The sequence below is a fragment of the Penicillium oxalicum genome, chromosome I (genome assembly GCF_001723175.1).
Source record: "Penicillium oxalicum strain HP7-1 chromosome I, whole genome shotgun sequence".
Taxonomy (NCBI): Eukaryota; Fungi; Ascomycota; class Eurotiomycetes; order Eurotiales; family Aspergillaceae; genus Penicillium; species Penicillium oxalicum.
In genome coordinates this window covers 622,978-649,588 of record NC_064650.1, presented here as the reverse complement: position 1 = coordinate 649,588, position 26,611 = coordinate 622,978, and the positions used below count along the sequence as shown (strand labels likewise).

General features: G+C 51.8%; 8 protein-coding genes across 8 annotated transcripts; 3 read left to right on the top strand and 5 right to left on the bottom strand.

Annotated features, from left to right (window-relative positions):
• Positions 1-496: 496 nt before the first annotated feature.
• Positions 497-4,656, bottom strand: POX_a00220 (uncharacterized protein; the record flags this gene model as incomplete). Its single annotated transcript, XM_050109166.1, has 2 exons — positions 497-4,483; positions 4,612-4,656. The coding sequence occupies 2 exons, from the start codon at positions 4,654-4,656 to the stop codon at positions 497-499; spliced, it is 4,032 nt and encodes a 1,343-aa protein (XP_049972934.1).
• A 1,449-nt stretch (positions 4,657-6,105) lies between these two features.
• Positions 6,106-7,338, top strand: POX_a00219 (uncharacterized protein; the record flags this gene model as incomplete). The annotated part of the gene is made up of 1 exon (XM_050109165.1): positions 6,106-7,338. One exon carries the CDS (start codon positions 6,106-6,108, stop codon positions 7,336-7,338), a length of 1,233 nt encoding a protein of 410 aa, XP_049972933.1.
• An 814-nt stretch (positions 7,339-8,152) lies between these two features.
• POX_a00218 (uncharacterized protein) lies at positions 8,153-9,290 on the top strand (the record flags this gene model as incomplete). Its single annotated transcript, XM_050109164.1, has 2 exons — positions 8,153-8,186; positions 8,287-9,290. 2 exons carry the CDS (start codon positions 8,153-8,155, stop codon positions 9,288-9,290), a joined length of 1,038 nt encoding a protein of 345 aa, XP_049972932.1.
• A 1,220-nt stretch (positions 9,291-10,510) lies between these two features.
• POX_a00217 (uncharacterized protein) lies at positions 10,511-11,442 on the bottom strand (the record flags this gene model as incomplete). Its single annotated transcript, XM_050109163.1, has 3 exons — positions 10,511-10,711; positions 10,802-11,115; positions 11,226-11,442. 3 exons carry the CDS (start codon positions 11,440-11,442, stop codon positions 10,511-10,513), a joined length of 732 nt encoding a protein of 243 aa, XP_049972931.1.
• A 529-nt stretch (positions 11,443-11,971) lies between these two features.
• Positions 11,972-12,424, bottom strand: POX_a00216 (uncharacterized protein; the record flags this gene model as incomplete). The annotated part of the gene is made up of 1 exon (XM_050109162.1): positions 11,972-12,424. One exon carries the CDS (start codon positions 12,422-12,424, stop codon positions 11,972-11,974), a length of 453 nt encoding a protein of 150 aa, XP_049972930.1.
• A 313-nt stretch (positions 12,425-12,737) lies between these two features.
• Positions 12,738-13,862, top strand: POX_a00215 (uncharacterized protein; the record flags this gene model as incomplete). Its single annotated transcript, XM_050109161.1, has 2 exons — positions 12,738-13,290; positions 13,453-13,862. The coding sequence occupies 2 exons, from the start codon at positions 12,738-12,740 to the stop codon at positions 13,860-13,862; spliced, it is 963 nt and encodes a 320-aa protein (XP_049972929.1).
• Positions 13,863-14,892: 1,030 nt separating this feature from the next.
• POX_a00214 (putative glucan endo-1,3-beta-glucosidase btgC) lies at positions 14,893-16,914 on the bottom strand (the record flags this gene model as incomplete). Its single annotated transcript, XM_050109160.1, has 2 exons — positions 14,893-15,037; positions 15,134-16,914. The coding sequence occupies 2 exons, from the start codon at positions 16,912-16,914 to the stop codon at positions 14,893-14,895; spliced, it is 1,926 nt and encodes a 641-aa protein (XP_049972928.1).
• Positions 16,915-20,319: 3,405 nt separating this feature from the next.
• POX_a00213 (uncharacterized protein) lies at positions 20,320-25,102 on the bottom strand (the record flags this gene model as incomplete). Its single annotated transcript, XM_050109159.1, has 5 exons — positions 20,320-20,507; positions 20,938-21,657; positions 22,351-23,442; positions 23,641-23,923; positions 25,037-25,102. The coding sequence occupies 5 exons, from the start codon at positions 25,100-25,102 to the stop codon at positions 20,320-20,322; spliced, it is 2,349 nt and encodes a 782-aa protein (XP_049972927.1).
• Positions 25,103-26,611: the final 1,509 nt, after the last annotated feature.

Genomic DNA, 26,611 nt, shown 5'->3' with positions numbered 1-26,611 from the left:
TTCCTTTCCACTCGCTAGTCACTGTTACAAAGTAGCCTAGCATCCCGCCCGTGTAGGTAGATCAGGGGATATTTCCAAAGGGCCTGGTCTGTTCATTATTAGTTTGACTTGACACCAACAACCGCAGTGTCAGTGTCACTTGCAATGGAATAGTTCTCAAAGGTATATTATGGGCAGTTTACAAAACCAAGACCTTATTTAGGTTTCCAACTGAAAACTGACAGCCCTGTCTCATGAATTATGAATTAGATCAAAATTAAGAGTTCCTAAATGGTTCCCCGCGGGGTCTGGAGACGCCCCGAGTCCCATGCTAATTGTAATGTACAACAGAGAAGGAATTGCAATATAGGCCCGAAGAAGCGAGTGGGGATATCAAGTACATGGACAGTTGAGGAACGAGGTAAAGAACGACGTCGCTGTGAAAAGGGCATAAATCATCGGACAGAACAGTGAAAGAATGTGAATATCTGCCGACCTTAACCATTGAGAAATCTCGCTACCCGCGTAGACCAAAGGCTTTCCGTATAAGGGGGAATCGTTTCTTGCGGCCGGATCCAGTGATCACCACGTCTCGGGCGGACGGGCCTTGCTCTCTCAGCGATGAAACCCCGGCTTGTCCAGATTGATGACCAAGCGCAGATTCGGCTTTATTGACCGAGGTTTGCTCGGGCTCTTCTTGGATCGGCGAAATTGGCCCGACTGCTTCACTCCCGGTGACCACGGCACGCCCATTGCCCTCAGCAGGAGTGGACTGGACAGGGACCGAGGAAAAGCTGCGACTGTGCGACATGGCTGGACGAGAGACGTCCGATTTTGGATCGACAGGCAGCGGCCACTGGTTTGCGTCCGTTGTGTGTCGCTTAGACAGTCGTCGAGTAGGTCGGGGCGAAGTACTCGGCTCTGGCACCTCGGCACTCACCGTGGTGACTACTCCATGACGGCTATTTGCTCCATTTAATCCATTCGCCGCATTCGCCCCGCTCACCCCATTCGTATACGAGTCCCCTCGCACCTGCCCACGCTCAAGTCGTGATCGCTCCAATGGAGTGTCATTGCGGGATGGGCTTTCAGTATCCGCCTTGCGAATCCGGTTTTCGGAATGCTTCGGCTTTTTCAGTCCCAGACGCGTAAGCAAACCCGGTTTCTGACCTCGTGAAGACTGCATCATGAATTCCTCCAATTCCCGTTGGCTCATGCCGCGCTGCTTAGCTACAGCAGCCAAGCCGGACATATTGGGAGCACCCTTCTCTCGCGCACTCGGCACGGTTGGATTTGGTCGATGCACAGATGGCACCGCAACTGGTGGCCGAGGTTCGTCCTCTGAACTGTCCTCTAGATCGGTAGAATCGCCATCTCTCATGCCTTGTCGACGTGGAATCCCGCGGACAGGCCGCATCACATTATGATTTGGCTCATCCTCATCACTTGAATCAGCAAATCGACTGCGGAACAGATTGGATGGGGCAGCATCTGCCTCATCATCCGAATCAAAAAACCGTGAATTGCGCATGGATCTCGACGCCGGTGCCGCTTTGGAAACTTTGCCCCGACTAGGTTTGTTATTGGTCGAGAAAAACGACATTCGTTCGTTTCCTGTTCCGGAGCCCCGCAAGGACTTTCGCATGGTCCCAGTTCCCGAGTTGGAGGAGGTGGGTCGATATTCATCTGGAGATCCCGTCCGCATAACACCGGGCGACTCCTGAAGCTTCATGGCACTCCCTCTCATTGTTCGCCGCATAGAGAATGGCGCGTCGTTGCGCAGACCGGGCTTACCACGCCCAAAACTGCTCGATGAGTCACTGTCATTTGACATGGTGCGACGCATGGCACTCCGTTGTCCAGCCGAGCTCTCGTTGGTCTTCTTCATCTGGAACGCCGGACCGAGGGGACTGGGTCGCTGGGTAGTCGCATCATTATTTGCCGACTTCACGCGGGAGCCGTTTGTCTGAGCTACAGTTCCGGTTGAATCGGACTTAGGTCGGGATGATTTGGCGACAGCTGCACGAGGACTGTCAGTTTGAGGAGAAGGCTGCGTCTGGTTCGCTCGGGATGAGATGGGAGGTGTGGTGGGCGGGTCGTTCGCCAAGTAATGCCCCGAATCTTGGGTTGGAGTAAAAGGCCGAGCCTTGTCTTGCAATTGCTCGTCAGCGGCCGCGGCTCGCCCAACAGCCTGCGACCCTGCCATGTCACCATTCGTCTGAGACACTGGAGAACGGGGCATGGGGGGGCTGTCCACAATAGCGTTAATCGACCCAAACCCATCGCCGTCCAGATCTTCCGGTGCGTCACTGTACACGCTGTCACTAGAATCATTATCGGATTCATCAACGTTGGAATGGCCAGACGAAGCAGATGGTCGATCCTCGGCCTCAGTGTGCCCGTATGAGCCCATAGGCACTCCAAACTTCACTTGATCTGATTCTACCGGGGGCGTGGCTGGTTCGATAGCAATGACCGGTGGAGGGCGTGAGATGATGGGAGGGTTCAAGGCTGTCGAATCTCGCGGGGCTTTCATTGTCTGCTGGCTATCTGCTGCACCCTCAGACACCGGCACTGGCTGGTATAGAGAGGAGCTTCCCGCAACAGACAGCTGTTCCAAGGCGGAAACTTTGTGAGGCTGGGCTCCACTTGATGCTTCACTCTGGACCGGCACGCCTGTAGAGCCATTGTGATGGGCCAAAGACGACCGAGGGGCAACAATGCCATCTTCAGAAGAGCTGGACGACTCGTTGTCGCTCACCTCGTGCACAGCTGGCGTCGGCACATTACCCGGGCGGCTGCCACGAACGCTCCCAAACGACGGGAGCGCCTGTCTAGGTTTCATGACATCGTAAATGTCACTGTCGCCGTGACTGTACTCAGCGGACGATGCACGTTTCTTGCCGACGCCAAGCCAGCTCATACGTGACTTGTTCTTTGCCGGCGGCGAATCTGGTACATACTCCTCAGGTGAGGTCGGAGGGCTAGCTGCGACACCCAGAACTTCTGCCTCGTCTTCGAAGCTCACTTTGCCCGGACGCTTCTTAACACCATATCTCGACCCCTCGTCGGACGCGATCGAAGTACCATCCGATATCTCGCTGGGCGGTTGGATGATGCGACCACTACTCAAATTCCGATCCGGAGACATGGACGTCCCACGGCCATTTTTCAGGGCCGATTTGGCAGGGGATACGGAGCGTGGGGGTGGCTCATGAAGCTGGTGGTCCGTTGCCGCCACAGGAAGAAGCGTCGAGAAGCGTGCTGAACGACCAGGGCTTTGGGATTCCGTAACATGACCGTTTGGCTGGGGTGTGGTGACTCGAGGAACCCTTGGCGAGGAAGGCGGTGACGATTGCTGGGTTGAAACAGAGCCTGTTGGAGCGTTGACGGAGGAGGGCTGTTCGACGGGCGCACTGGTGACCTTTGTGACGAACGGATCAATCTTGTCTTCCTTTGGCTCATTTTCTTCTTGGACAGTCGATGGCATGCGAACCAAGGCAGCCCGGGGAGATGTATGTTGGGGTGGATTTTCAGAACTGGTGTCGATAGGCGGCAGAGATCGGGTTGGGTGTTGTTCCTGCGAAGTAGGGACTGGTCTAGTTTGGTCGATGCGCTCTTCAATTTTGGAAGGACGATCCGATTGAGCATCCTGAGGCTGCATGCTGAGGCTGGCAGCCGCAACGGCCGTGCTCTTGACCGCCCCCGCTGATGTCGTCGGCTGAATGCTATCCAAACTTCCCGCGGAAGCCGCCTGGGACTTGACATCGCCGGACCTGTTGACAATGGCATCACGAGCGACAGACTTTTTGCCTGGGCTGTCGCGAACGGACTTGGTGTTGACGCTCGGGAGATTCACCGATGCCGGGGTTGGTGAAGTTGGCCTTGATCCTCTGGGGTAAGAGAAGTTGATTGAATTTCGGCTACTAGGTCGGTCTTCTTCGGAGAGTGCACCGAGACTGGCCACACGGCTATGCGTTGATCGTTGACTTGAGGGACTGCTGGGCGTTCCTTGGTCTGTCTGCACATGAAGTCGCCTAGGAGAGGTGGGAGTGACAGTGGACGATCTTGTTGAAGGGTCCATGGAGACCGAACGACGGCCCGAGCCAGGTTGCGCCGCAAACTTGGGTGGCACAGCTGGTAAAGGGGGTACATCAACCGGTGTATGACGTCGATCACCCGGCCCAGAACTTGTCGATGGGCGATGAGGTGAATTCTCTCGAAATGTTCTTGCCGTCATGGAGCTAGAACTGGTGGATCGACGGAGCGGCGTGCTTACGCTGACGGACCGACGGTTTGTGGCCATGTTGGGAGGCGAGGGTGCAGCCCCCTGACGCTGGGCCATACGCTTGGTCTGAACATTCTCAACTGGTGTTGGAGTGGGAGTCATAGAGCGTAAAGCGGCTGCAGCCGCTGCAGACGACAAGTTTGACCCTGGTTGGGAATTGAGAAAGGCATGGCTGGCGGCGGATTGAGCGGATTGGGAGGGTGGCCCAGACAGCGGCTGTACAAGGACGTTGTGAGACGATCAGCTTTTGAGCACATGCAGCAATGGAGCATTGGGGTGTCCTTCGAAATTGTAGACTTCTGGACGTAGTGAAGATGGTTGAAAATTGTGGAGTCAGCACGTACCTGTCGCCGTGTTGAGCTTCTGCTTCTTTTGCGCCGATTGAACATTTTGGCTTAGGCAGCCGAGAGTAAAAGTAATGAAAATGAGAAAGCACTCGATCGGGCCCTGTTAATCGTAGTGACAAGCGGGACCCGGAATTGTACTGAACCAAGTCGACTTCGTAGCGATTGATCCTTGATGAGTGATCTGTTTTCTGAAAGGATGCGTCGGGAGGCAGCGGATATTCTTGATCAAGCGGGTTCCCTAGAAAGCATGACCTGGACCGGGCGCATACAGCTGGAACGAGCGAAAACGTAGGGGAATGAAGCCGACCGAGAAAAGAGGGTTGGAGTGGTGGCTAGGAGGGGGGTGAGAAATTAGAAATTATTAGACGAGGCGGAAGAGCCTGCTTCAATGTCTCGAGAATAGAAAAAATCTAGCCGACTGTGGAGGAAAGGGAGGAAGGAAAGCAATTCATAGTATGCTGGGCTTGTGAATGTTACATGCGGAGGAGCCGTGGACGGTGAGAAGTTCGGGGCGGCTTTGAAGGAAACTTGCGTCATGACTGGAATGCCTCAGCCTTCAGGTACCCGCCGGCTTTTTGACACGGGCCAGAATTGGAACACCACTCCTCCCAACGACCATTCTTTCATGATTTGTTCTGATCCATCACAACCACTGCAGAAGAAAACAAAAAAGAAGGTCGCATCATGTGAAAAGCTGCCATGACAGTCTGTATCCTGAATCCATCGCCTGTCCCGAGGGACTGCATCCTCAATGCTCACTCTGGACCATCAGTCGCTCTGCAACTGACTGTCGATCGTCTCAAAAAAGCGATTTGCTGGGTGATTCAAGCTAGAGGGTGCCACGGCCCACGGATGACGATGGAGGAAGGGGAGTAACGCCTCCCGAACATATCCACCAGCGCACGATTCTGCCCTTTGAAAACTCTAATGAGAATGACTAGGCCACGGTGCTCCAGTACTAGGTCATCCATTCAGTATCGGGGGCTACGAGCCATCTGTCTGAAGTCGATGGGGAACTGGACTCAGGAAGGAAAGATCTTCAAGCAAGGATCGTCGCCCGCTCGCTCAAGGTGAGTCAGGGCGCAGGAGTGGTGTTCAGATCTGATTCTGCGACTTCCTGGATCGACACAAGTAGCTCTTCTAGTTGTGCTGCCTGTTGTCCACAACCCTAGTGCATATGCGAAAAATGCAGTGAGCCATCGAGAGTTCTTTAGGATTCAATTGAGCGGTCGCACATGGATGCCCGATCTCTGAGGCTACCCTTGTAGCTACTTGGCTAGACTCGTAGCTTCAATTTTCGTAGGGTCTCGATCAGTGGTTCCTACATCTTCGTTTACATCATCATCGTCATTTGAGATCCGAGGGGCTTGACTGAATCTGGGCCGACTCCACTTGGCTCCGCCCAATCCAGTCCCAGTGATCTGGTAACTACTGGACTGTATTTCGCAGAGTGGCTCCTGGTCTTCGCTCTCCTCAGCCAACTCATTCACCATGGAGCCCCTGAATACAACCTCTCCCTCACAGCAGACACAGCCACTGCCCCAGCTGCCCCTTCCGGATGGCGTAACCAGTCGTCTAATCAAGACACGGGAGCTCACGTTCCACATTCTTGAGGCTGGAGCCACACCGTCCCGCGATCGGCCTCTGGTCGTTCTTCTGCATGGGTTCCCCGAAATTGCATACTCATGGCGCCGAGTCCTTCCTCGGTTAGCCGCTGCCGGCTTCTATGTAGTGGCACCCGATCAGCGGGGGTTTGGGCGAACAAAGGGCTGGGAGCCCCAGACGGATGAGGCGGTTGATTTGACAACTTTCTCCATGACCGCTCTGGTTCGTGATGTTGTTGTGCTGGTGCATAGCTTGGGCTATCGGTCTGTGGAGTGCGTTGCCGGTCATGACTGCGGAGCCGTGGTCGCTGCAATGTGCGCTTTGATACGCCCTGATTTCTTTCGCAGTGTGGTTCTCATGAGTCATCCATTCAATGGCAGCCCGGAGTTACCCTTTAACACTGCGAATGACGGTGGTGATCATGCCGCGAAAGCGGATGAGGAAGCGGATCGGGAGACTGGCCCAGATATACATGATGCTCTCGCTCGAAAGGGGCGCAAGCACTACCAGTGGTACTACTCGACCCCGGAAGCGAATCGAGACATGTCTGATCTGCCGGTAGATGAAATGCACCGCTTTCTACGTGGATATTTCCATCTCAAAAGTGGGTCTTGGGCCGGCAATGAACCATCTCCACTAAAGGATTGGACCGCAGACGAGCTGGTCAAGATGCCAGGATACTATATCATGCCCCTTGACTGCACCATGCCCGAGGCCGTGGATAGAGACATGAATGGCGATCCAGGACAGGGCCGAAGCTCTCGCTCATGGCTACCCGATGATGAATTAGCTGTATATGTGGCGGAGTATATTCGCACAGGCTTTCAAGGGGGGCTGAACTGGTATCGCGTGCGTACTGCACCAGACGGCCGCTACATGCGTGATTGTGATGTGTTTGCTGGTAAGAAAATTGAATGTCTGTGTGCATTCATCTCCGGTAAGCAAGACTGGGGTATCTTCCAAGTACCGGGTGCTTTGGAGAAGATGACCAGCGGTGAAGTGTGCTCTGCGTTTCGCTCACTGCGGCTGCTTGATGGTGTTGGACATTGGGTTCCGCAAGAGGCTCCGGATGAAGTGGTGCAGACCATCATTGACTTGACCAAGGAGTTGAATTCATGAGATGCTCAGCGAGAACTTACAGCTACCTACTTCCAGTCCAGCCAGTCAACGCATTGACTGCACAGAAGGAGTCATTAAGTTCTACGGTAAAGTGCCTATATATATATATATATGAAACGTCGTTCTAGCAACTTGTTTGATATGACATATGCTCATATTCATGTTGTTATCACCTTCAATTGAACGTCTTCCTGACTTTTGTGGAACAAAATAAACACGCTGCCCGGCAGCCGGATGTTTTAACCTATATGGATACACTGGCAATATCGACTCTCCAGATCTAATGCCGATCCTTATTGCGAAGAACCCTATATCACTGTTCGTGCAGAAAAATCACTCTTAGAGCAATCCTTTGAATTAAATATCTTTCGCAACCCATGCTTTGCTGCTATGTACCCTAGCATCCTGGGCATGTCTTGGATACAATAGAGATCGTGTTGACTCTGTCCGGTCTTGTTCGCCTCAGGCCCTAGAAACTTCGATACCAGGATTGTTTGCTCAGTCGACAACGAAGGACGTGCACTTGACATGTTGGTTTATTTGGCTCTCTTCTTTCAGTCCACGTGAAACTTGATGTCCTCAATCCACTGCTTTCGTCCGACCTCTCCCTTTATCACCTATTCCGTGCCTGAAACGGTTCTTCGTCTCAAAAATTTACCTTGCTACACTGCATTGATCTGATCTATCAAAAGGCTATGATTCACCCGCAATACCTATCAAAGTGATCACTAAAAATATCGAGCCTGTTTCTACAGCTCTGCATTTGTTCTACTGTGAACTCTTTGATTGACCTCTCATCTAAGATTTCAGCGAAATGTCTCCTTCCAGCGTCATGGATCGTGAGCACCGTACGTGTCAACCAACAACGCCTTTTCCGAGACTCGAAGTCCAAGCTAGAGACTCCAAAGCCTTCTTTTTTCTTGACTAACATGACACACTTAACACCAGCTTATGTATTTCTCGAAATTCCCCCCGAAGTCCCGTTTGAGCTCAAGCCAGCTGGTGAAAAAGGCTGGGGAGGCTTCGCAACCCGTTTCATCGCCCGAAACTCCCTCATCTACCAGGAACCCGCACTCTTCACCCTCCATCTGACCATGACCCAGCAAGTCAACGACTCGGCCGTCCTCCAAGCCGTCAAAAACTTATCCAAGAATGACAAGCAAAAATTCAATCTCCTCCATGAAGCCAGTATTCTACAGGGAAATGACAATGTCTCAGAACTCTTCATCACCAATTACTTCGCCCTCGCCATTCCCAGCCACAAGCACCGGGAGCTCTACCAACCCAATCTTCTTGGATTCTTCGTCTTCATCTCTCGGCTCAATCATTCGTGCGTGGCAAATGCCTATGTTCCACAGAACATGAGGAAGACAATCAGTTGCTACGCTGCAAGAGACATCCAGCCCGGCGAGGAGATTACTTTCTCGTATTGTGGAGAATTTCCAAATATGTGTCGAGATCGTCGTCATGGTCTTTTGGACTTCATCTGTCATTGTCCTGCTTGTGTCCCGGGGACTAGGTTTTATGAATTGAGCGAGATGCGTCGCCAGCTGATTCGAGGTCTGCACTATCTCCTACTTGGTTTGGATCTAGCCTCGTCTCGTCGGGGTGGTCCGTCCATGATCATTACTGATCCGGAACTTCGTGATAATGCCGAGAAGTTGAATATTCCGCTGATGTCGCGGCTGTTTTATGAATCCATGGTTGGATTGATGCTCGAGGAGGAAGGGATCATGAACGGACTGACTTCGGAGTACATTACCAATCGGATGAGTCAGATGGCTGAGTATTTGGCAGAAAAGTCGAACGTTCTTGCTGCCAGGAAGATCATGGAGCAGGATCGCTGGATGGACCGGTGGTTGTTGGCGAGTCGGACGTTTGGCGTACGGGATCGGGGCGATTGGGATGCGTGTGCCACTCTTCAGTTGATTCGGGCTGCTAATAGGCCTTGAAGAATGGATCTTGTGCTTGTCAAGAGGGAAGTGGGGCTCAATGTTTGTGTGAAGGGTTTTTGGTGAAAACTTTTGATTTATGGATGACTGAGAATGATCTATGGACCTTGTCCATTTTGATTGCTGTTGGAATGGATGTGCTGGAAGATCCAAGGAGCTTTGACGTTTGATTACGGTGAGCTGGAGAAAGTGTGTGCCGGCATTGTTGGAGCTTACTTAGGTTTGAAAGTGATACCCTCAAATTCTTGTATCTGACTGGTGCCATAGGTACTCATGTTGGCCTTGGGTGACCTCCCCATGTCAAAATGTCTCATGAACAAATGAAAGTCAAATTGATGAAGAATGTCGGGTCCTTTTTTGGGCAAACCTATCGTTTCTCAACTTCAGAATCACCGTAAAGCCCGATATAGTGTTTGCAATCGTAATAGAAGGATTTTGTCCGTATATTAGAAATTCACTGGTTTATTGGAGAATCGGTATCCCGGAAAAAAAGCCCGTAAACCACGGCTTCAGCTAGGACCAGCTCGTGTCTGGGTAAGAACTACAAGGTTGTAGTTAAGCAAACGGGGTCTCTGGCTCAAAATTTCAATAGCCAAGCACTGGAGACTCATAGGTACGGATTGGTAATTTTGTAGTCTTCTGCACATCGCTTGGAAATAGACGAGGCTAGTCTCTCAATTACCTACCTTGCCGGATCTATCGTGCTTTATGGATTGAGACAACACCCAAAAAGGTCATTCCGTTTCATCGGGTACTGTTTAAAGTATGGAGGTACCATTTGATTGGGCATGTCTTGAGTAGCCAAGAGCATCCTGGACAAGACCAGCAGGTGTCTATGCACTGGATCCATCCCCTTCCGCCATATATATAGAATGTCACTTGGATATAGGCAGATTGAATAGGTTGGCACAAATGCTCCGAATCTTTCCATAGGTTATTTTTCGTCTCAACTTCGCCCTGACATCAATTGACTCGTCAATTAAAGCATTTTTGCGTTAGAGTGACATAAATGCCTAGAATAGCAATATTTTCTTTCATCGATCATGACACTTTGTAATCAGAATATAAGGGGTATGTGAAAAAGCAAGAACAACATGCCAGCTTGATGCATTACGCGAGAGGAGAGAGAGAGAGAGAGAGAGAGAGGGGGAAGGAGGGACGGAGAGCAAAAATGAAAACAGAAAAAACCACAATCCCAAAAGTGATCAATCATGAATGATCTACACGAGTGCGAGCGCTAACAGGAATGTAACAAGTGTCATCCATGACCCCATCAAAGGTTGGATCGTTGATGCACCGTTTCCGATACCTGCCGTCGTGTACATGTACTCGAAGCCGATATTGGTAGAGTTGAAACAGTTATCTTCCGTAACTTGTTCAATCTTGGGGTCCCCATCCTCGGCGAAGATGATGTCGACGCACTGTGAAAGAAAGGTGGTGGTGTGAGTCTTCTTGATCATACGTAACGAGTGGGGGATCTTGACCTCACAACAGGGACAGGGTCAACTCACATTGTACAAAGCCGCGCCGTGTTTAGCCGCCTCGACGACCTGAATAGTCGCCTTGTCGCCCACCTTGACGTCAATGCCCTTCGGAATTGGAATTTGCGTCAGGCAGATCGTGCCCGGATAAGGGTTGTTCGTGGGACCGACAATCTGGAAAGGTGGTACGACCGGGTGGCTCATGTTTTCGGGGATTTCGCCGAATCCCATATTGATGTACATCAGAGCCGTGGAGTGACCTTGGAACCAGCCTGGCTGGATAGCAACGGAGCCACCGCTAACGGGCCAGTAAGTGCGATTTCTCGACGTCGGCATACCGCCACCTGTCGATTCCAGAAACATCAGGATCAGACCATACTTTCCCAAACCATTCCGAGGTCAGGCATTCAGCGTGTCGCTGAGAGGGGGGGGGGGGGAAGGGGGAAATATTTACATGGATAGGCCCACTCCATTCCATAAGGGTAGTAGAGAGACCCATTCACGGGGTCATAGGCCATTCCGAGACCATTTGACTGTGCCACCGTTCCGTTGGTGTGGAGGTTGTCTCCTCGATAACCGGGGTAAGTGATAATTGTATGCGCTTGGGCGACGGCGGCCCAGGAGATGGCGACCACGGCCGTCCATCGCCACGATAATTGTAGCAGAGACATGATGGGAGATGTGAGAATGCAGAAAAGAAACAGAGCACACAGATTTCAGGATCGTTTGGAGATTGCCGACAGAAATGGATTTCAAGTTTGGAGTTGGGGCGCTGTCGCTTGTATAAAATGGAATGACCGGGTTACCTGGCCACGTTGATGGTTCCGCTTCAACTCTGCTGGGTGTAGGTGTCGGTAGTGAAGTGACGATTTCAATCCAGCGCAGCTGGGAGAGAAGAGTATGCACCTCTCAAAAGGGAAAAAAAAAATGAAAGAATCCAAGTCAGCGGCCGCAGTCGAGGGCCGGAAGGAGCTCTTTTTGAGGGATAGGATTCGCCATCACCAGTAGTGCGGGCCCTTTTTTCTTGTGCGCGAGACCACAGGATAGTCCGGTGGTGTGTAGTCTGAGATTGAATGTGAGTGTGACAGCGACTGCAGCTTGCACCGCATCTGAGTGGAGGACGCTTACGATGCGGAGTTCCAGCGGACGGGGATACTTCCAGTCGGCAGGTGGAGTATCACGCCGCCTCTGCAAGTGCCATCACCCACGTCGTCGGTGTGATTGGTGCAGCCGGGCAAGCTCCAAGCGCCGAGGGAGGACGCTAACAGAGGTGGCCATTTCTTCCACTTGCCAGGCGAGAAGGGGAGAGTGACAGAGAGGGGAAAGTGGAACGGTTTCAAGAGGGGAGTGTGAGGAGACAGGGCGGTGGTTCGCTTCTGCCGCGCTTGTGGTTGCCAGCAGGTGACTTTCGTACTCTTGACTCTTGAAGAGGTGTGATGGGATGATCACGATGGGGGAGTACCAGTCCCGTCGAACAACCCAGGCCTGGTCAACATTTTCGGTTACATCCTTACTCACTGTCACTTTTTCACGATGTGCCAAGTGAAGTTTCGGGCACCATGAGATCAAGCTCCAGGGGATAGTGGTACCTTTGCGCAAAAGATCAATGACAGGGCAGTACGGAGCAGCATTCCTGGTCTGTCCAAGGTCCATCAATGGATGTAGAAACTACCTATACTCCATGTGGATCGTCGCATACAAAACGGGGCGAGTCGAGACGCCGACCGAGTACCTACCTTATCGATAAGCACCCAGGCACCCTCTTCAGCGTGACCCGATAAGACTTATCGATAACCCCCCCCTTCCCCCACCCGATAAGAATTCCGAAGCTCCGCCCTCTTCTCCGCCTCGCCTCTCCATTTTTTTTTTAAAAAAAAAGAAAAATATCGGGCCACCTGACGCAAGAAGCAATCGCCGATGCTGATATCGGCGAGACGATCCTCCCCTCTCCAGAAATTCACACAACATGCCTCACACATCTCGCAAGAAGCGTCCCACCGCGCAATCCCAAAAGCGACTTCAAGTGATTGACGACGACGGCTGGACCCATGTGACCTCGAGTCAAAACGTGCGGCGAACCCTCCGCGGGACTCAATCGCAATCCCCAAATCAGACCGAATCCAACGCGACCAACGACCAAGAACTCGTGTTTGGACCTGCAGAGGCACCGGCACGCTTGACGCTCGAGGAACTGCAGACTCAGTATCGCGCACATTATGAGAAGTGGATCAATTCAGAGACCTGGGCTCAATTACGAACCCAGCTGGCACGACAGCTCACGCAGCAAGCGGAGGATGTAGCCGAGGCGAAGGTCTGGACGCCGAATTCATCGGGGGATAGTTTGCAGAAAGCTACGAACCCGGGCGACGTGAGTCCAGGTCAGGGTCCAATTGACACGATTGTCTGCGTGGGACTGGGCAGTCCAAGTGGATTCCTCCGCGGAGGATGGGTGGATCGTCGAAGTGTGTCTATGTATCAACTTGCTGCTTTGGACAGTCTCGCCTCGCAAATTTTGTCTTGTACGTTGAATTTGTCTCTACCTTTTCAATTTCTTCGGACAACCTCAACCAAAAAACAAACTTTTTTTCCAATTTCAACATATTTCTCCCCGACTTTTCCCTAAAACACAGAACAAAAAAACAAAAGAAAATTAACACCGTCTCCTCTCTTTCTCTCCACAGATTCCTCCTCCTCCAATCTACCCCCCAATCCCAACCCCCTCAAAATCTACGCCCAAGACCCCGTCTTCAACACCCTCGATACATCCCTCCTCTCCTCCCTCGGTATTACCGTCATCTCCCACCCCGCCGCCTTCAACCTCATCACCCCACACACGCTCCTCTTCTGCCCCGGCGCCGAAAAGAAACATCTCGAACAATTGCTCGCTTTCCGCCCCCGAATGGTCTTCGGCGGACCCCTGGAGGATACGGACTCGGCCGTGATCCAGGGCTACCTTGATCGAGCGAGAGGTGGCTCGATTTGTTTAGCGCCGTTTGAGGCGTGCGAGCATGCTTTTTGGAGGACGAGGGTGTATTATCGAGAGGCGGAGGGGGGAGATGATGAAGAGGAGGAGGGGAGGAAGGCGCTTTGAGTGTGTTGATTTATTGGTAGTATTAATTATTATTATCTCGAGGATTATCATCATTGTCAATCACGGCAGTGGTGGCAGAAGTGGGGAGGGTGTATGAAGTGTCGATTAAAATATGCTTGTTCCGAAAGTGAAGTGAGAATCAAGGACCTTGATCATATTGATCATATTGATACGGTCAAGGTCTCTAAGGTGCGTAGTTTCGAGGGTATAAGTTCCGGCCTTTCTCCAGCCATTGTACCTGCCTACCTTTTGATCATTGCGATCCAACGACCTTTTATCGGCCAAAAGGCCGGGAGTCTTCCCAGGCAGCACGTATCAACGCGTTTGCAAAATCACCCTCTCATCCCACCGTTCACTCCTGTGGAAATAATCCATCCCCAATGAAATTGGAACCTCATAGAAAGCTATCACTGCAGGAATCGCCAGGGCTGGGGCATGCCCGCACCTATATTACGCAAAAAAAAGCCCGTTTCGATCCAAAGTTGAACAACACCGGCAGGAACCACGATGGCAAGAAAGGAATACATTCGTCCAAATATATAAACCGCGCGCAATGATATTTATTGAAAGGTCGGTTCAAGACAGACCCGAATTGATAAATTCCCCACTTGGAGGAAACTCGGGTTGTTACACGCAAAATGGTACACAAAGCAATGTCAGACAAATCATGATTGTGGACAAGCTCGGTCCACTTTCAAAACAAATACGGGAAAAGAGGCGTGTGAGGTAGGGAGGAGGCAAGGACCGGAGGAGGGGGAGGAGAAGGAGGGTAAGATAGAGAAGGATTCACAGGGAGAGGAGGAAGAAACAATAGACATGAAGATTGTGACATGGACAGGAAGAGAGGGTGTCAATATACAACGCTAGACGTGATGGGGGTGACAGGAAGGGTGAAGCACCCTCCACATCAATCGTTATGCTGCCGGATTTTTACAACAGCAAAAAGAAAACAAACAAGAAAGGAAAATAACGAGAAGGTCGAGTCAACGGGGGACTCCTTCAAGGGAAATCAAAGAGTCAGAAATCCAGATTATGACGCAGTCTTGCCACCACAGTCGGGAATTTTCAGACCCGACTTGATCTTGCGTGCGGAATCCATGAGCCCCCACTTGTCTTCCCATTCTTTGCCGGGTTCGTTGTACGCGACTTTCCAGGGCTCATCAAAGGCCTCGAACCTGAAGAGATGCAGTGTGGTCAGTATGATTGCGAGGATTGCAGCGAGAGACGGGAGAACCAGAACTCTCATCGGTGATCCGTGATGCATTACTAACCAGAAATAATCCGTGCCATTCTCCAAAGCCTGGCAAACCCAGTCGGCCATGAACGAATTCATGTTGTCGATACTCGCTACCGAACCGGGCGTGTCGGAATCGCACACGGGACTTGAACCGCAATCCTTCCCGCCGGCACTGGGCCAGCCCACCTCGGAGATGATCTGTTTCTTGGACGTGTCCTTGGTCAAGACCACGTCGTGGGTTTGCCAAAAGTCCCACGTCCAGGCGGCCGCGACCTCCACACTGACCCCCGCAAAGAAGGGGTGCACGTTCGACATGACCACATCCACGACGTCGACCAATTGCGCATTCCAGTTGTCACCTAGATCGGACGTGGCCACGGGCATATCACTCAAGTTGCGCTTCTTGAGCTCCGAGGTCACGTCTTTGATGTAGCTGATCAGGACCTTTTCGGCGCTCTTGATATCGGGTCCGGCTCGATACAGAGCCTCGTTACCGACGATCACTCCTTTAAAGATGGACTTGTCTTCCGTGTCGTCGAGGATCTTGTAAAGCTGGTTCAATTGACGGGTCGTGGAGGTCTCGTTGGTATCGATCCACACACCCAGCCACAGTTTCATGTCGGTCAGTTCGAGCTGTTTGATTGCATGCAGCGTCATCTCGGTCTGATTGCAGTCGGTACCATATAGACGGACGGTGTTGGTGATTTGAGAGAGCACGGCCAGGTCACGGGTGACGTTGTTCTGAGAAGGCGGATACTTCAAGCACAGCGGATACTGGACACCCCAGGGAGTATAGTCCATGCCGGGGAACACTTTGTGAAGATCAGGATTGTTCATGAGCGCCTGGATCTCCTTGGAGTCTTTGTTCAGATCGCCATTTTGTGCCGTGTCGCTCGTGGCGGATCCGGCGCTGGATACAGGCGATTCGGACGCCGAGTGACCGTGCTGGGCACCTAGTGTGCCTCCCAACGCACCGCCCACGATCGCGGCCAAGACAATGAGCGCGAGCACGCCGCCGGCGATTAACCCGCGCTTTTTGCGATTCGACATGCCCGTCCGGGCGGTCGCTTTTTCTTGCCCTGCACCATTGCGCATGCCCGCTTCTAACCCATTGCCGGGGACGGGGCCGTAGTCGGGGTCGGTATGGCCATTGCGATGGAAAATGCCACCAAGCATGCCTCCGGCCGCTGCCCCTCCCGCCGCGGCCGCGGCCGCATTCCGCGATCGCGGCTCAAACTCATCGTCCCCGTCATCTGCAATGTCATCGGGGTTGATTTCACCCGGGATATGCCCCGAACTGTATTGTGAATGTCGTTGATATGGGCCCAGGCCGACCAGACCTCCCCCACCGTATCCGCTGGGGAATTGCTCCATCATGCTGCGTTGATGACTGCTCACGTCGCTCAAATGGGTCGATGAATGGGAGGGGGTCTCGTAGCCAGGGGTCGCAGCGGCGCCACCGAACGCGACACTCGATCCATACGAGGGACCTGCGCGTAGTGATTCGGCGCTGTTCACATTCGGGTTGTAGGGGATGTACGGGTTGTCCGAGCCGGTGGTGTGATAGCCGCGCTCGGCCGGGCCGGTGAAACCGTCGTGATCCATGCTGTGTACTGCGTCAATGCCGCTCAAGCGATCGTGGCTGTTGGCGACGCCGAGAGCGATTCCGCTGATGCCACCGCCGACCGAAGAAGGGCCAAGATTGTCTACGCCGGGGGTGACGGAGGAGTTCTGACGCAAGGTCTGTGGATAGCGATGAAGTGGAACTGCGGAGATGTGATTGCGATTATAGTCGTCGTCGCCGTCGTAGTTCATTTGAAACAAAAGATGTCAACAAAGGACCAGAAATAGAAACCCTCACCACAACCGCGGACCTCCCGGTGGGCGGAGAGAGGGTTTACCAAGGGTCCCGGGAGGGAAACACAGACAATGAGACGGGAATTTCTCGGCCCTAGAGGTGGGTTGTGGTTGCTTGGAGACGATCCCGATTTCGGTCAAAGATCTCCGAGTGGGAATGAGATAAGGGAGGGGGGGAGAGAGAGAGAGACGGCAAAGAGGGAGAGAAGATCAGGAAAGACCGAAAGAGGGGAGAAAAAGAAACGAGACACGATCGCCTCAGCGAGAATTATGGACTGGAGACGATTCACAGAGAGCAGCGATGGCCAAGTTTGGAAAAAAACCGGCATTTCCAGGCTCCCGCGCAACAGAGATCCACGAGTCGTCCACGGTTCGCGGGTGACTCTGGAAGTGGGCACTCGTTGAGTATCGCGGGTGGACTCTACTGAGCCGCCGCAACCCAGCAAAAGTGTGTGCCGGGGAAGTGGAAGGTGAGTGTCGGCTGCACCACCGATTCTCTTTTGGGATGGAGGGGGGTTAGTGTTTGTGGAGAGGAGTCGAGGTCCTTTTACCGAGTGTACAAATTGAGAAGATGACCACCAAGAGCCGGAGAGACGGAGAGAGAGAGAGAGAGAGAGAGAGAGGAGAGGAAACCAAGAGAGAAGCTGAGAGGATGATTGCTCCGATTGAGCGAAACCAAGAGGACAGAGGAGGCGTCAACTAGTGTTTGCCCACGTTCAGGTTCGACCGGAAGTAGAACGGACGGGGGGGGAATCAACACGGCGCTGGGCTCAACTTGAGGAAGATGGTGAGAGGTGAGCTACAAATTGCCGGAAGCAGTCAATCTGAATGCTCGGCCTTCGTCAGTACGTCAAAAGCAAAACAATCTTGGAACAAGTAATGGAGCAACCAGCAAATAGGCCATCCACCACCCGCAATCTGCCACGGGCAACGGACAAGAGACCGATCAGCAGCAACTGGGGTCGCTTTGTGCTCCCGCGTTGGCCGGGACAACCGTTTGGAGTGAGGGAGAGCGAGAAAGAGGAGAAGAGAGTGGACCGCGGAAGCTGAACCTTACCAGAATGAGCATAAAAACAGCGCTTGTGATGCTTGTCACGGTGAACAAAGGCCCCAACGACACCAGACCAATGAGACAACTGACTAGAGTCCGAGTAACTGGACAGCTGCCGTAGTACCTACTTGACCAACCAACAAAGAGATGGATCACTTGGAATGGATGAGAGAAATTAAAGAGAGCGCTTCTTCTTTCCAAGCACTCACTGCACGTGAGGGTGATACGAGATGGTTGCAAAGTCCAAGGGAAACCTCTAGAAATCCAGGCTTCAGGGAGGGGTTCGATAAGTCTGGCAGAAGAGCTCCGTAAACAGATCTCGTTGTTTTCAGAGGTATGTTTCCCCTTTTGGAACCGAGTCAAAGAAGTCCAAGAAGAAAAAACACCCAACGAGGGCACAACGGAGTATGAGAAGGGTGCAAATGCTGTTCTCGGACGGGTGGAGCTGGGGGGCTTGGAAGCCGCCTCTCTGCACACGGGAAAGGGCACCAGAGAGCGACCAAAAGGGACCCCCGTTCCAGCCAACTGGCGAGCCTCGACTCGGAAGTGGGACCAAAATAGCCGTTCCGGTGGGGGGGGGGCACAGCCAATTTGGTAAGTTTGTCTGTGGCCATGAGGGCGGAGTCTTTGATTTGACAACCCAGTCAGGTACAACTGCGAGGGACGAGGACAGGTCGTGTATAGGAGTACCTTTATCGTTTGAAAAACGTCAGATGTTCCTCGTACCTACACAGCCATATACCAGAAATATCCAAAGCATCATAAGTGAGACCCCTCCAGATACACCTGCTCCCTGGATCTGAAACATCTCCTCTCTTCCGGATTGATTCGTTGGGTGATGTGTTTCTCTTTTGCCGCTCCGGGAACTCAGGCACACACAGAGACACACACGAATCAAAGCCGTGGATCTGTCTGGCCGCCCAGTCAGGTTCTCCCGTAGTAGGCCATTGGCCGCTGAGTTAGCCCGGGCGTCCCGTCCTGTTTGGATATTCTGCCGGTGGATCTCACCTGGCGTGACGCAATGCCCCAATCCGCTTGTCTCACGTGATCTGCTGCGAACATACAAGTGCAGCGGTCTCGATCCCCAAGGGTAGCCTTGTATCATTCCACCCATTTGGGATGAACGTCGGGCAGGATGGGTGTAACCAGCAGATATGCTCTTTGTAATTCTCCTGATACGCCCAGACAACTTTTTCTATTGACCCTCCATCCCGTCAATCTTGCCAATCTCGTCGAATGCATTCATATTCATATTCATAGGCATGGAAACTAAAAACAGGAGTGGATCAACTCTGTATACCATGGCATTGCGGTACTCTCAAACCTACGGTTCGGTCCCGTCAAGCATGGCGAAACGTGAAATGTACCAGGCGAGTGAGACGCACCCGCTCATCAACAGATCACACCTGCTCGACGGATCGATCAGTCTTGTGTACAAAATGAAACGTATCCGAAACCCAACAAACATTGATTGAGTACAATGCAGAGACTTGAATATATGACATTGAGACCGATAATCTGCCCTCATGCCTTTTATTGAAGGATTGCCTATCAATCAAGTATAAAGTCCATGCTAGAGCAAAAGTCACACCAAATCATTAAAAACACGGAATTATAGGCACGGTACTGCCTTGTCCTCATCTTTGCAGGTAGATTTCGATTGATCAAACCTAGTCAAATACAGACCATGACCGATAGTATCGAGTAGTACGTCCATCTCCGTATCTGCAAACCGCGCTTACATGACTCATCAGCTGTTATGAGACTGATAAACCAGGAGAGCATATCAATATTGAGTTAGGCCATCGCCGAAAACAGCCATCGCCGTGTACAAAGAGCATGGCTCGAGACTGCGAGCGATTCAGAGTGAGCTTTTTCCATCAGACTATCCGAGCAAGCTCTCCCCGGTTATCTAGACAATAAACAACGCACAGGCGCCCGCGAAAAGGCAATAATCTCTGTATGTGAAAAAGGAAAGAACGGGAAAGAGAAGTAAAGCGCAAATCGTGATTCAACCCCCTTTCTTCGTGATGTCATAAATCATTCACCCATTTTCATTCGCATCGTCGTAAGTCATGATATAAGTATTCATTCATTTCCGTGTATCGTTTCCTCATAGCCATCATCTCTTGCCGATCACCCAAAAGTGCAAAGCACCATGCGGAGATAGTTGGCAGAGTATACTCGTATGTCGTTGTCGCACGCATGCAAACATGCTTCTCCCTCTGCTTCTCCTTCTACTCCTCCCTCTCCGTCATTCCTTTGTCCTCTATCCAGATCGTTTCACGCTCAAGAAAGATCGCTTCGCGTCGCTACTCGACCTCCTCCACGGTGCGCTGCGAAATGCCCGGGGGGCCACGACGTTCCTCGTCCGTTCGACGCGCGCAACGTTGTAAAAATCGCCGTTTCCCGCGTCGAGTGTCAAAGTGCTCCGGGACTTCGGATGGCTCCGATCCTGCGGCCAAAATACTGCTGCGCATTTTATTCCGGTAGGCATCGACTAGATAATTGCAAAGTCACAGATGGTTAGCACAATTGTAGCTCTTGTAATGGCAACGAAAAAAAAACAAAAACAGCTTGGAAAAATCAATTGAAAATAAAGGACGAGTCAGAAGAATGTGGCGAATCCAAGATCTCTGCCTTACGAAGAGCTCTTTCTTTGCAAGGGGGAGGGGATTCCGCCGCATTCAGCACGTGGGGACCACGCTCCCTCAACGCAAATGTCAACATCAAGAATGCCAAAACCGAGATCTGACGTGGATCACCCCCGCTTCCGTGGGCTCAAGAGGAAAAAAACATGGTCCAACACAAGAAAGTGATACGTTCAGATCCACGGGAAGATTCCAGGCGAAGTGTCCCGAATAGCCAACGCGAGCGGAGCAAAAAGATTGTGAAACAGGAACATCAGCATCGAGGATCTAGACACTTACGTGATCGCTGCAAAAATAGAATCCGTTCAGCAAAGACTCTACTTTGACTCCAGCTCAACCGATAGCCGAGATCATTCAGTAGGACTTCCTTGTGATGACGACGGCGTGAGAGCTGAGGAATCTCAATTTCACGATCCCCATCCAGCGAGGGTGCAAGCACAATGGTTTGCCCAACTGTGGTATCGGAATAGTGGTCTCCATGCTCAGTATCATCGCGACAGAAGCGCTGGTTGGGCACATTAGAGCCCGGGGCATCCCTCATCTGAACGGGGAAGTAGGAGCGCGGATAAACCGCATTGGACTTGCGGTAGGAATCGGGAATCTCGTCCATATTCACCTTGTCCAGCGTCACTTTGACTCGCACCCGAGCTCCCCGCTGGGGATCTTCGACCAGGATAAAAGTACGTCGTTTGCCGGCGGGAAGTGCCCCAAAAAGATCGTTATTATTCGGGGTGAAAGTATCAGGATCATCTGCTTCGTGGTCACCAGCCCCCATGTGTTGGGCGGAGGTCGCAATGACACGGGGACGACTGATTGCACCAAGGCCGCTGTCCTGAAGTAAAGGTGGCATAGATGGCGCCGTGCTTGCAGATGGTGGAAGAGCTCTGGGTGCGTCGTGAAAGCTCTGGACCGATCGAAGGTCACTAGCGACCGCTATAGCAGACGGATTGGCAGACTCATTGTTTTGACGCTGGCTAGCGTGGCTGAACTCTGTGGAGCCTATTGAATAGAGCGATGGAACGAAAAGAATGGAAATGATTAGCCTACGCTTGGGATTTTTCGAAGTTGTGTGTGGATGATGTTGGAGCCATTCTGGTCACCGAGTGGGGAAAGGAAACAAAGTAGAAGAATGAAGACAGCGCGCGGCGGTACCAATGGTAGACACGACGAAGCAGGGGGTATGGAAAGAAAAGAGGGGGGAGTAGAAGGCAAGATAGAAGCAAGACAGACGGATAAAGAAAAGATGAGTAAGTGTCACAGGGGCGGCAGCAAGCATCGGTTGAGGATGGTGCATAGCCACGATCAAGATTCAATGTCGAGACGTACGAGTACGCTATCGCATACTGTAGCCTTCTGACAGGCAAAACATACAACAGAACGCAGAGTACCCCATACACGGGTAGACTGGCGCTCGAAACAGTGGGAATCGTAAGAAACACATTCGACATGTACATAATAAGATCCATCCAGCACAAGAGGTATCGGGCATAGAAGTATGAAAAAAAGGCCAAGGAAAAGAAGATCATAAGAAGAAACAATGGAAGTTACACGGAGGACTTCGGAAAAAGAGAAACAAAAAGAAGGGGGGGCAAGAGAATAGAAGAAAGAGGAAAAAAGAGTCCGCCGTGCGCAGGATATCAAATGATAGGCAGGAGGAGAGATTGAAATCTCATCACACCGAATGGAACATACCGCTAACTTCCTCAATCTTAGGGCTGCCGTCCGGATGGGCGTGATGATGATGATGCAATTGTGGTGGTGCCATGGACATTGGTCCAGGGCCAGACAGACTGTGTCTAGGGCCTTGATGGCCGAGCATGTTCGGTGCACTGGGGAGGCCCGAGCCAAGAGACATCGCCTGGGGCATGTGCGGTGTTGGGGGAGCTATTGACTGCTTGCGATAGTTGGCCTTGGCCTGGCGACGAACTCGTCGACTACGCAGACGCTGGTCCTGATTGCTATTTCGCCAGCTGTCCACAGCTCGCTGGATCAGGCCCCGCTTACCACGCAAGGAAGGGTTGAGTTCTGCGAGAGCCCATCCCACCGTGTTGCACTCCGTCTCGTAAACCAGACGGTTTCCACGGTACTGGTCTTTGCCGCAGCAGGCGCGCGGATAGACGCAGTTCTCCGTCTTGAAGTCTTGGCTGAGGCTGTCCACATTGACGGACTCGACATCACAGCGAATGGTGTACTCCATCTTGACCCGATCACGCGAGTACTCGAAGGCGATCCATTGCACCCCATTGCTGTCTTGTCGCACTACCAGAGGTGTGGTGGCTGGAATAGGTCCCGGTGCTGCGCTGGAGCTCGTCCCCGTCGAAGATATTTGATGAAGGCCGCCGCTCTGTAAACTGACCTGGGGCGGGGACGAGAGTGGCGGGTTGAGCATTGGTCGTTGCATGGGTGCATTCTGGTGAGAATCCAATTTCAGAATTGGGCTGCTAGACATGGAGGCGGACGCATGCTGGGGCTGGTGCTGTGACATGTGCGCTGCCGTTGTTGTCTGAGGAGGCATCATGATGGACTGAGAGGTCAAAGGGTGCGTTTGAGAGGGAGGTGGATGTGTCGCATACGGCGATGGCTGCACCGGGTTGATCGGCGCATATTGCGGGTAGCCGTACATTTGGTGCGGCATCTGGGGGGATTGAGTGTACATATGGCGGCTGTGCGGATCATGGGGCTGTGATGCCACCGACGCTGGCGAATTGGATTGAGGCGTGTGGTAGATAGGGGGATAAGATGGTCTCTGCATCTGGGCGGTGGTTGCCATGAGGTCTGATTGTCCTGGCATCAAGTTATCAGCCACACAGCTGAAGAAATCAAACGCGACAGAGGAAATTTTGCATGACGAATGCGGCAAGATGCATGTGTCTGCGAATCATATTTTCCAAGGAGACATTGAAGGCTTGATCAACGATAGTGAAGAATGAACTGCGACAATGAAACCATGTGGTAAGGTCAAGTAGATAAATTTATGCTTACCGGTTGAAGAGTAGGAGCTCGGGGATGTCGCACTTGTAAATGGAGTGGAATGCGGATTGTAGTAAGAGGATTCTTGCGTTGGTGCTCCGTAAGCAGTGTGAACCTGCAAACCGCCGTCTCTCAGAGATGGATGATTCGAGTAGATGGAAGATGATGCAGGTGCCGCGGTCTGTGCGGAAGATATGAGATTTGATTTTTCAAAAGACGCAAAGTCGGCTCGAGGTTGTTGTTGAAGTGGTTGAAATTGTTGCGAATCGGGACGCAAAGAGCTGCCGGGTCGATACTATGAATTTCACACATGTCAGTCGATCAAAGATGACTCAGGATCACTGCAGACCAGACGGTGCTGATGCCCAATAGCAAAAAAGAGCAAGAGATCAAACGATGAAATGTGAAACTCGAGAACAAAAAAAAAGCCAGCAAAACAAGAACGGAGTCCTGCGAGTCATCATTCGAACGTGGTTCATCGGAAATTAATCACCCCCCTCGCAGCTTCTTGCCAAGGATATCGTTGCGTCTAGAATTTGAAAAGCCAAATGCAATCCTGGACTCAACCAGATTGGATGACCCAAGCCGAGCCAAATGCAGTGTAACAGTGCACACAGATGAGAACCGGGATGCAGCGGACACGACCAAATGGCACAACAGTCTCGTGTGGCTTTGAACACACTGCAGGGATAATAGTGGTTCGCGATGTTTTCTCAATGGTTTCATTTCGCCAGTGCTGACAGGTTCTCCAGCTTGTCATAGCGAAGGATGTTTTCCATTGACAATTGATAGCAGGCCAGAGGTTTTTCACCACGAAATGACGTCCATCTCGAGTTTCGAGGGTTGCTATCAATCGCAATCTTGTTTGCATATCCCACCATGAGAGCTCTGCGAGAGTTGAAGCCCCTCGTGACCATCACCAGGAGGTTACGTTTCTGTCGGAAGGAATGCCTTCATGAAGCCCTGGCGTCATGTGATAAATCGAGGAGACTTGACCTCCTGAGCGCATAGTAAAAGGGCGTGCCCACAATGGCTGCGTAAGCCCCATGCTGCTCGAGTCATCCTGGGTTGTCGGGTGAAGACAAAGATTGTCTAGCCAGTATGCAGATGAAGCTGCCGGCTCGGTCGATCCAGGAAGGCTTTGTGAAGGCAATCTGACGCATCACTCGCCGAAAGGGCTCCAAAAAGGGAAAACATCACGTATAAAACGCAGTCGCATTGAGACGAAAGTGCCTCTGCGACACAAACGGTAGAGAATGACAGTGCAAAACAGAAGATGGTGAGGATTTTCAAGAACCAGCAAAAATACGTTCCTTAAGCGACAAGACGGCAACACAATCGACGACCATAAGAGATCATATGAGGCATGCACAAATCCGGATCAAAGGAAAGATGCTCCAATACTTACAGACTCGTCAGTGGATTCCTGTTTATACTTTGATTCCGCAAGAGGGCCGGGATCAGTCTGGACCATACCGGTCACCGGGAGAGGGCCTCCAGGTGTAGTCTGAAGTCAAATATCCAGAGGTCGGTCAAGTGGGATAGCGAAGCGGTAGGGTGGCACTCCAGATCTCAGGGACGGGGGATAACGGTAGTTGACAATCACAGGGCCAAGCATGTACAGGGCTGTGAGATATGCCGCTGCACTTTGGGCTGCAGCAATGATGGGCCTCGCACGTCAAGTAGACAAAGAGGGAGCGAGAGGGCCGAGGGGTATTTGGTGTTGTCAAAGGGTGGCAAGGTACCACAGACGCCGATCCTTGTAAACCGATCGGGTGGTCTCTCAGAAATCAATCCTGTTGGCGCACCAGCTGCAGAGGGGGAAAAAGTTCCGGTGAATCCAGAGAATTTAGACGATTCCAAGGAACAGGAAAGATCCCAATAACCTCAGGTACACTGGCAATCTGTGCGGCACACACAGGTACTTGGCAGTGGTAGAATGGTCCGGGGGATGGGGGGGGGAGGTGAACTGGAAAACTTGAAGAGGTCGATGGTTAGGTTGAATGACTGACTGGGGGGGGTGTCGGGTTCAATGGAGATGGTGGATGCGTGCGAGAGTAAGTGGAGGGTCCAGGGTCATGGTCGGTTTATTTAGCTGTGCGCGTGAGGTCTCTGGGCCATTATATCTCATCTGGGCTCTTTTATTTTTCTTTTCCCCCCCCTGCCCTTGAATGAGAATGAGGAGCTTAGTCGTTGGTTAGATCGGCCGGTTGAAATGGGTTCAAAATCAGGAAAGGCGAATCAAAGACTGTATGGTCAATCAGATGGAACCTCGCCTTGTGATTAAAAAGAAAGCCCCGTATTTTGACAGGAAATGAGATTATAAGAACGAGTAAGAAGAAATTTGGGATTTTTTATTATTCTTCGTTCTTTTCCCAATCGGTGTATGGCACTGGTCTAGGAACGGAAAGCCTCCATAATATTATTCGAGAAATAAATCACTAGTTGATGGACTCTCTCACAACGGTCGGTCGAGGACGGGGCAGTTCCAAGAAAAAAAAAGAATTAAAATTGTATCTGCGGCAGAGACGAGTGTGGGTATGGGTAGAGGGGAGGGAAAAAAAAAGAAAATGGTGAAAAATAACTATATTAGGACAACACACAAAATAGCCGATGAAAGGCTGACCATTCCCTCTGAGGGCCGTCCATTTTATGCGCCGATGAAATCAAAGTGATTTCATGATCGACTCGGCTTCGAGGCCGTAACTACTTGTACACTACTTTTTTCATTTTTCCAGAAGTGTTGACCGATGCATGAATTGCGAGAGGCGTCCCCTCTTGCCGTTTCAATTGTTGCTCAGAGGCTGTCAAATACGGGCACTTGGCCGTGGCTAGTGAGAAGAGTCTTTCCATGAAGGGCTCCTGGTCCCCTCGTGGAAAACGCTTATCCTCCGAGAATTGCACGGGGACGCAACACATCTAGCCACAATCACCGCCTTTGCATGCACCATCCGAGAATAGAATCCATTTGAGATAATAATTT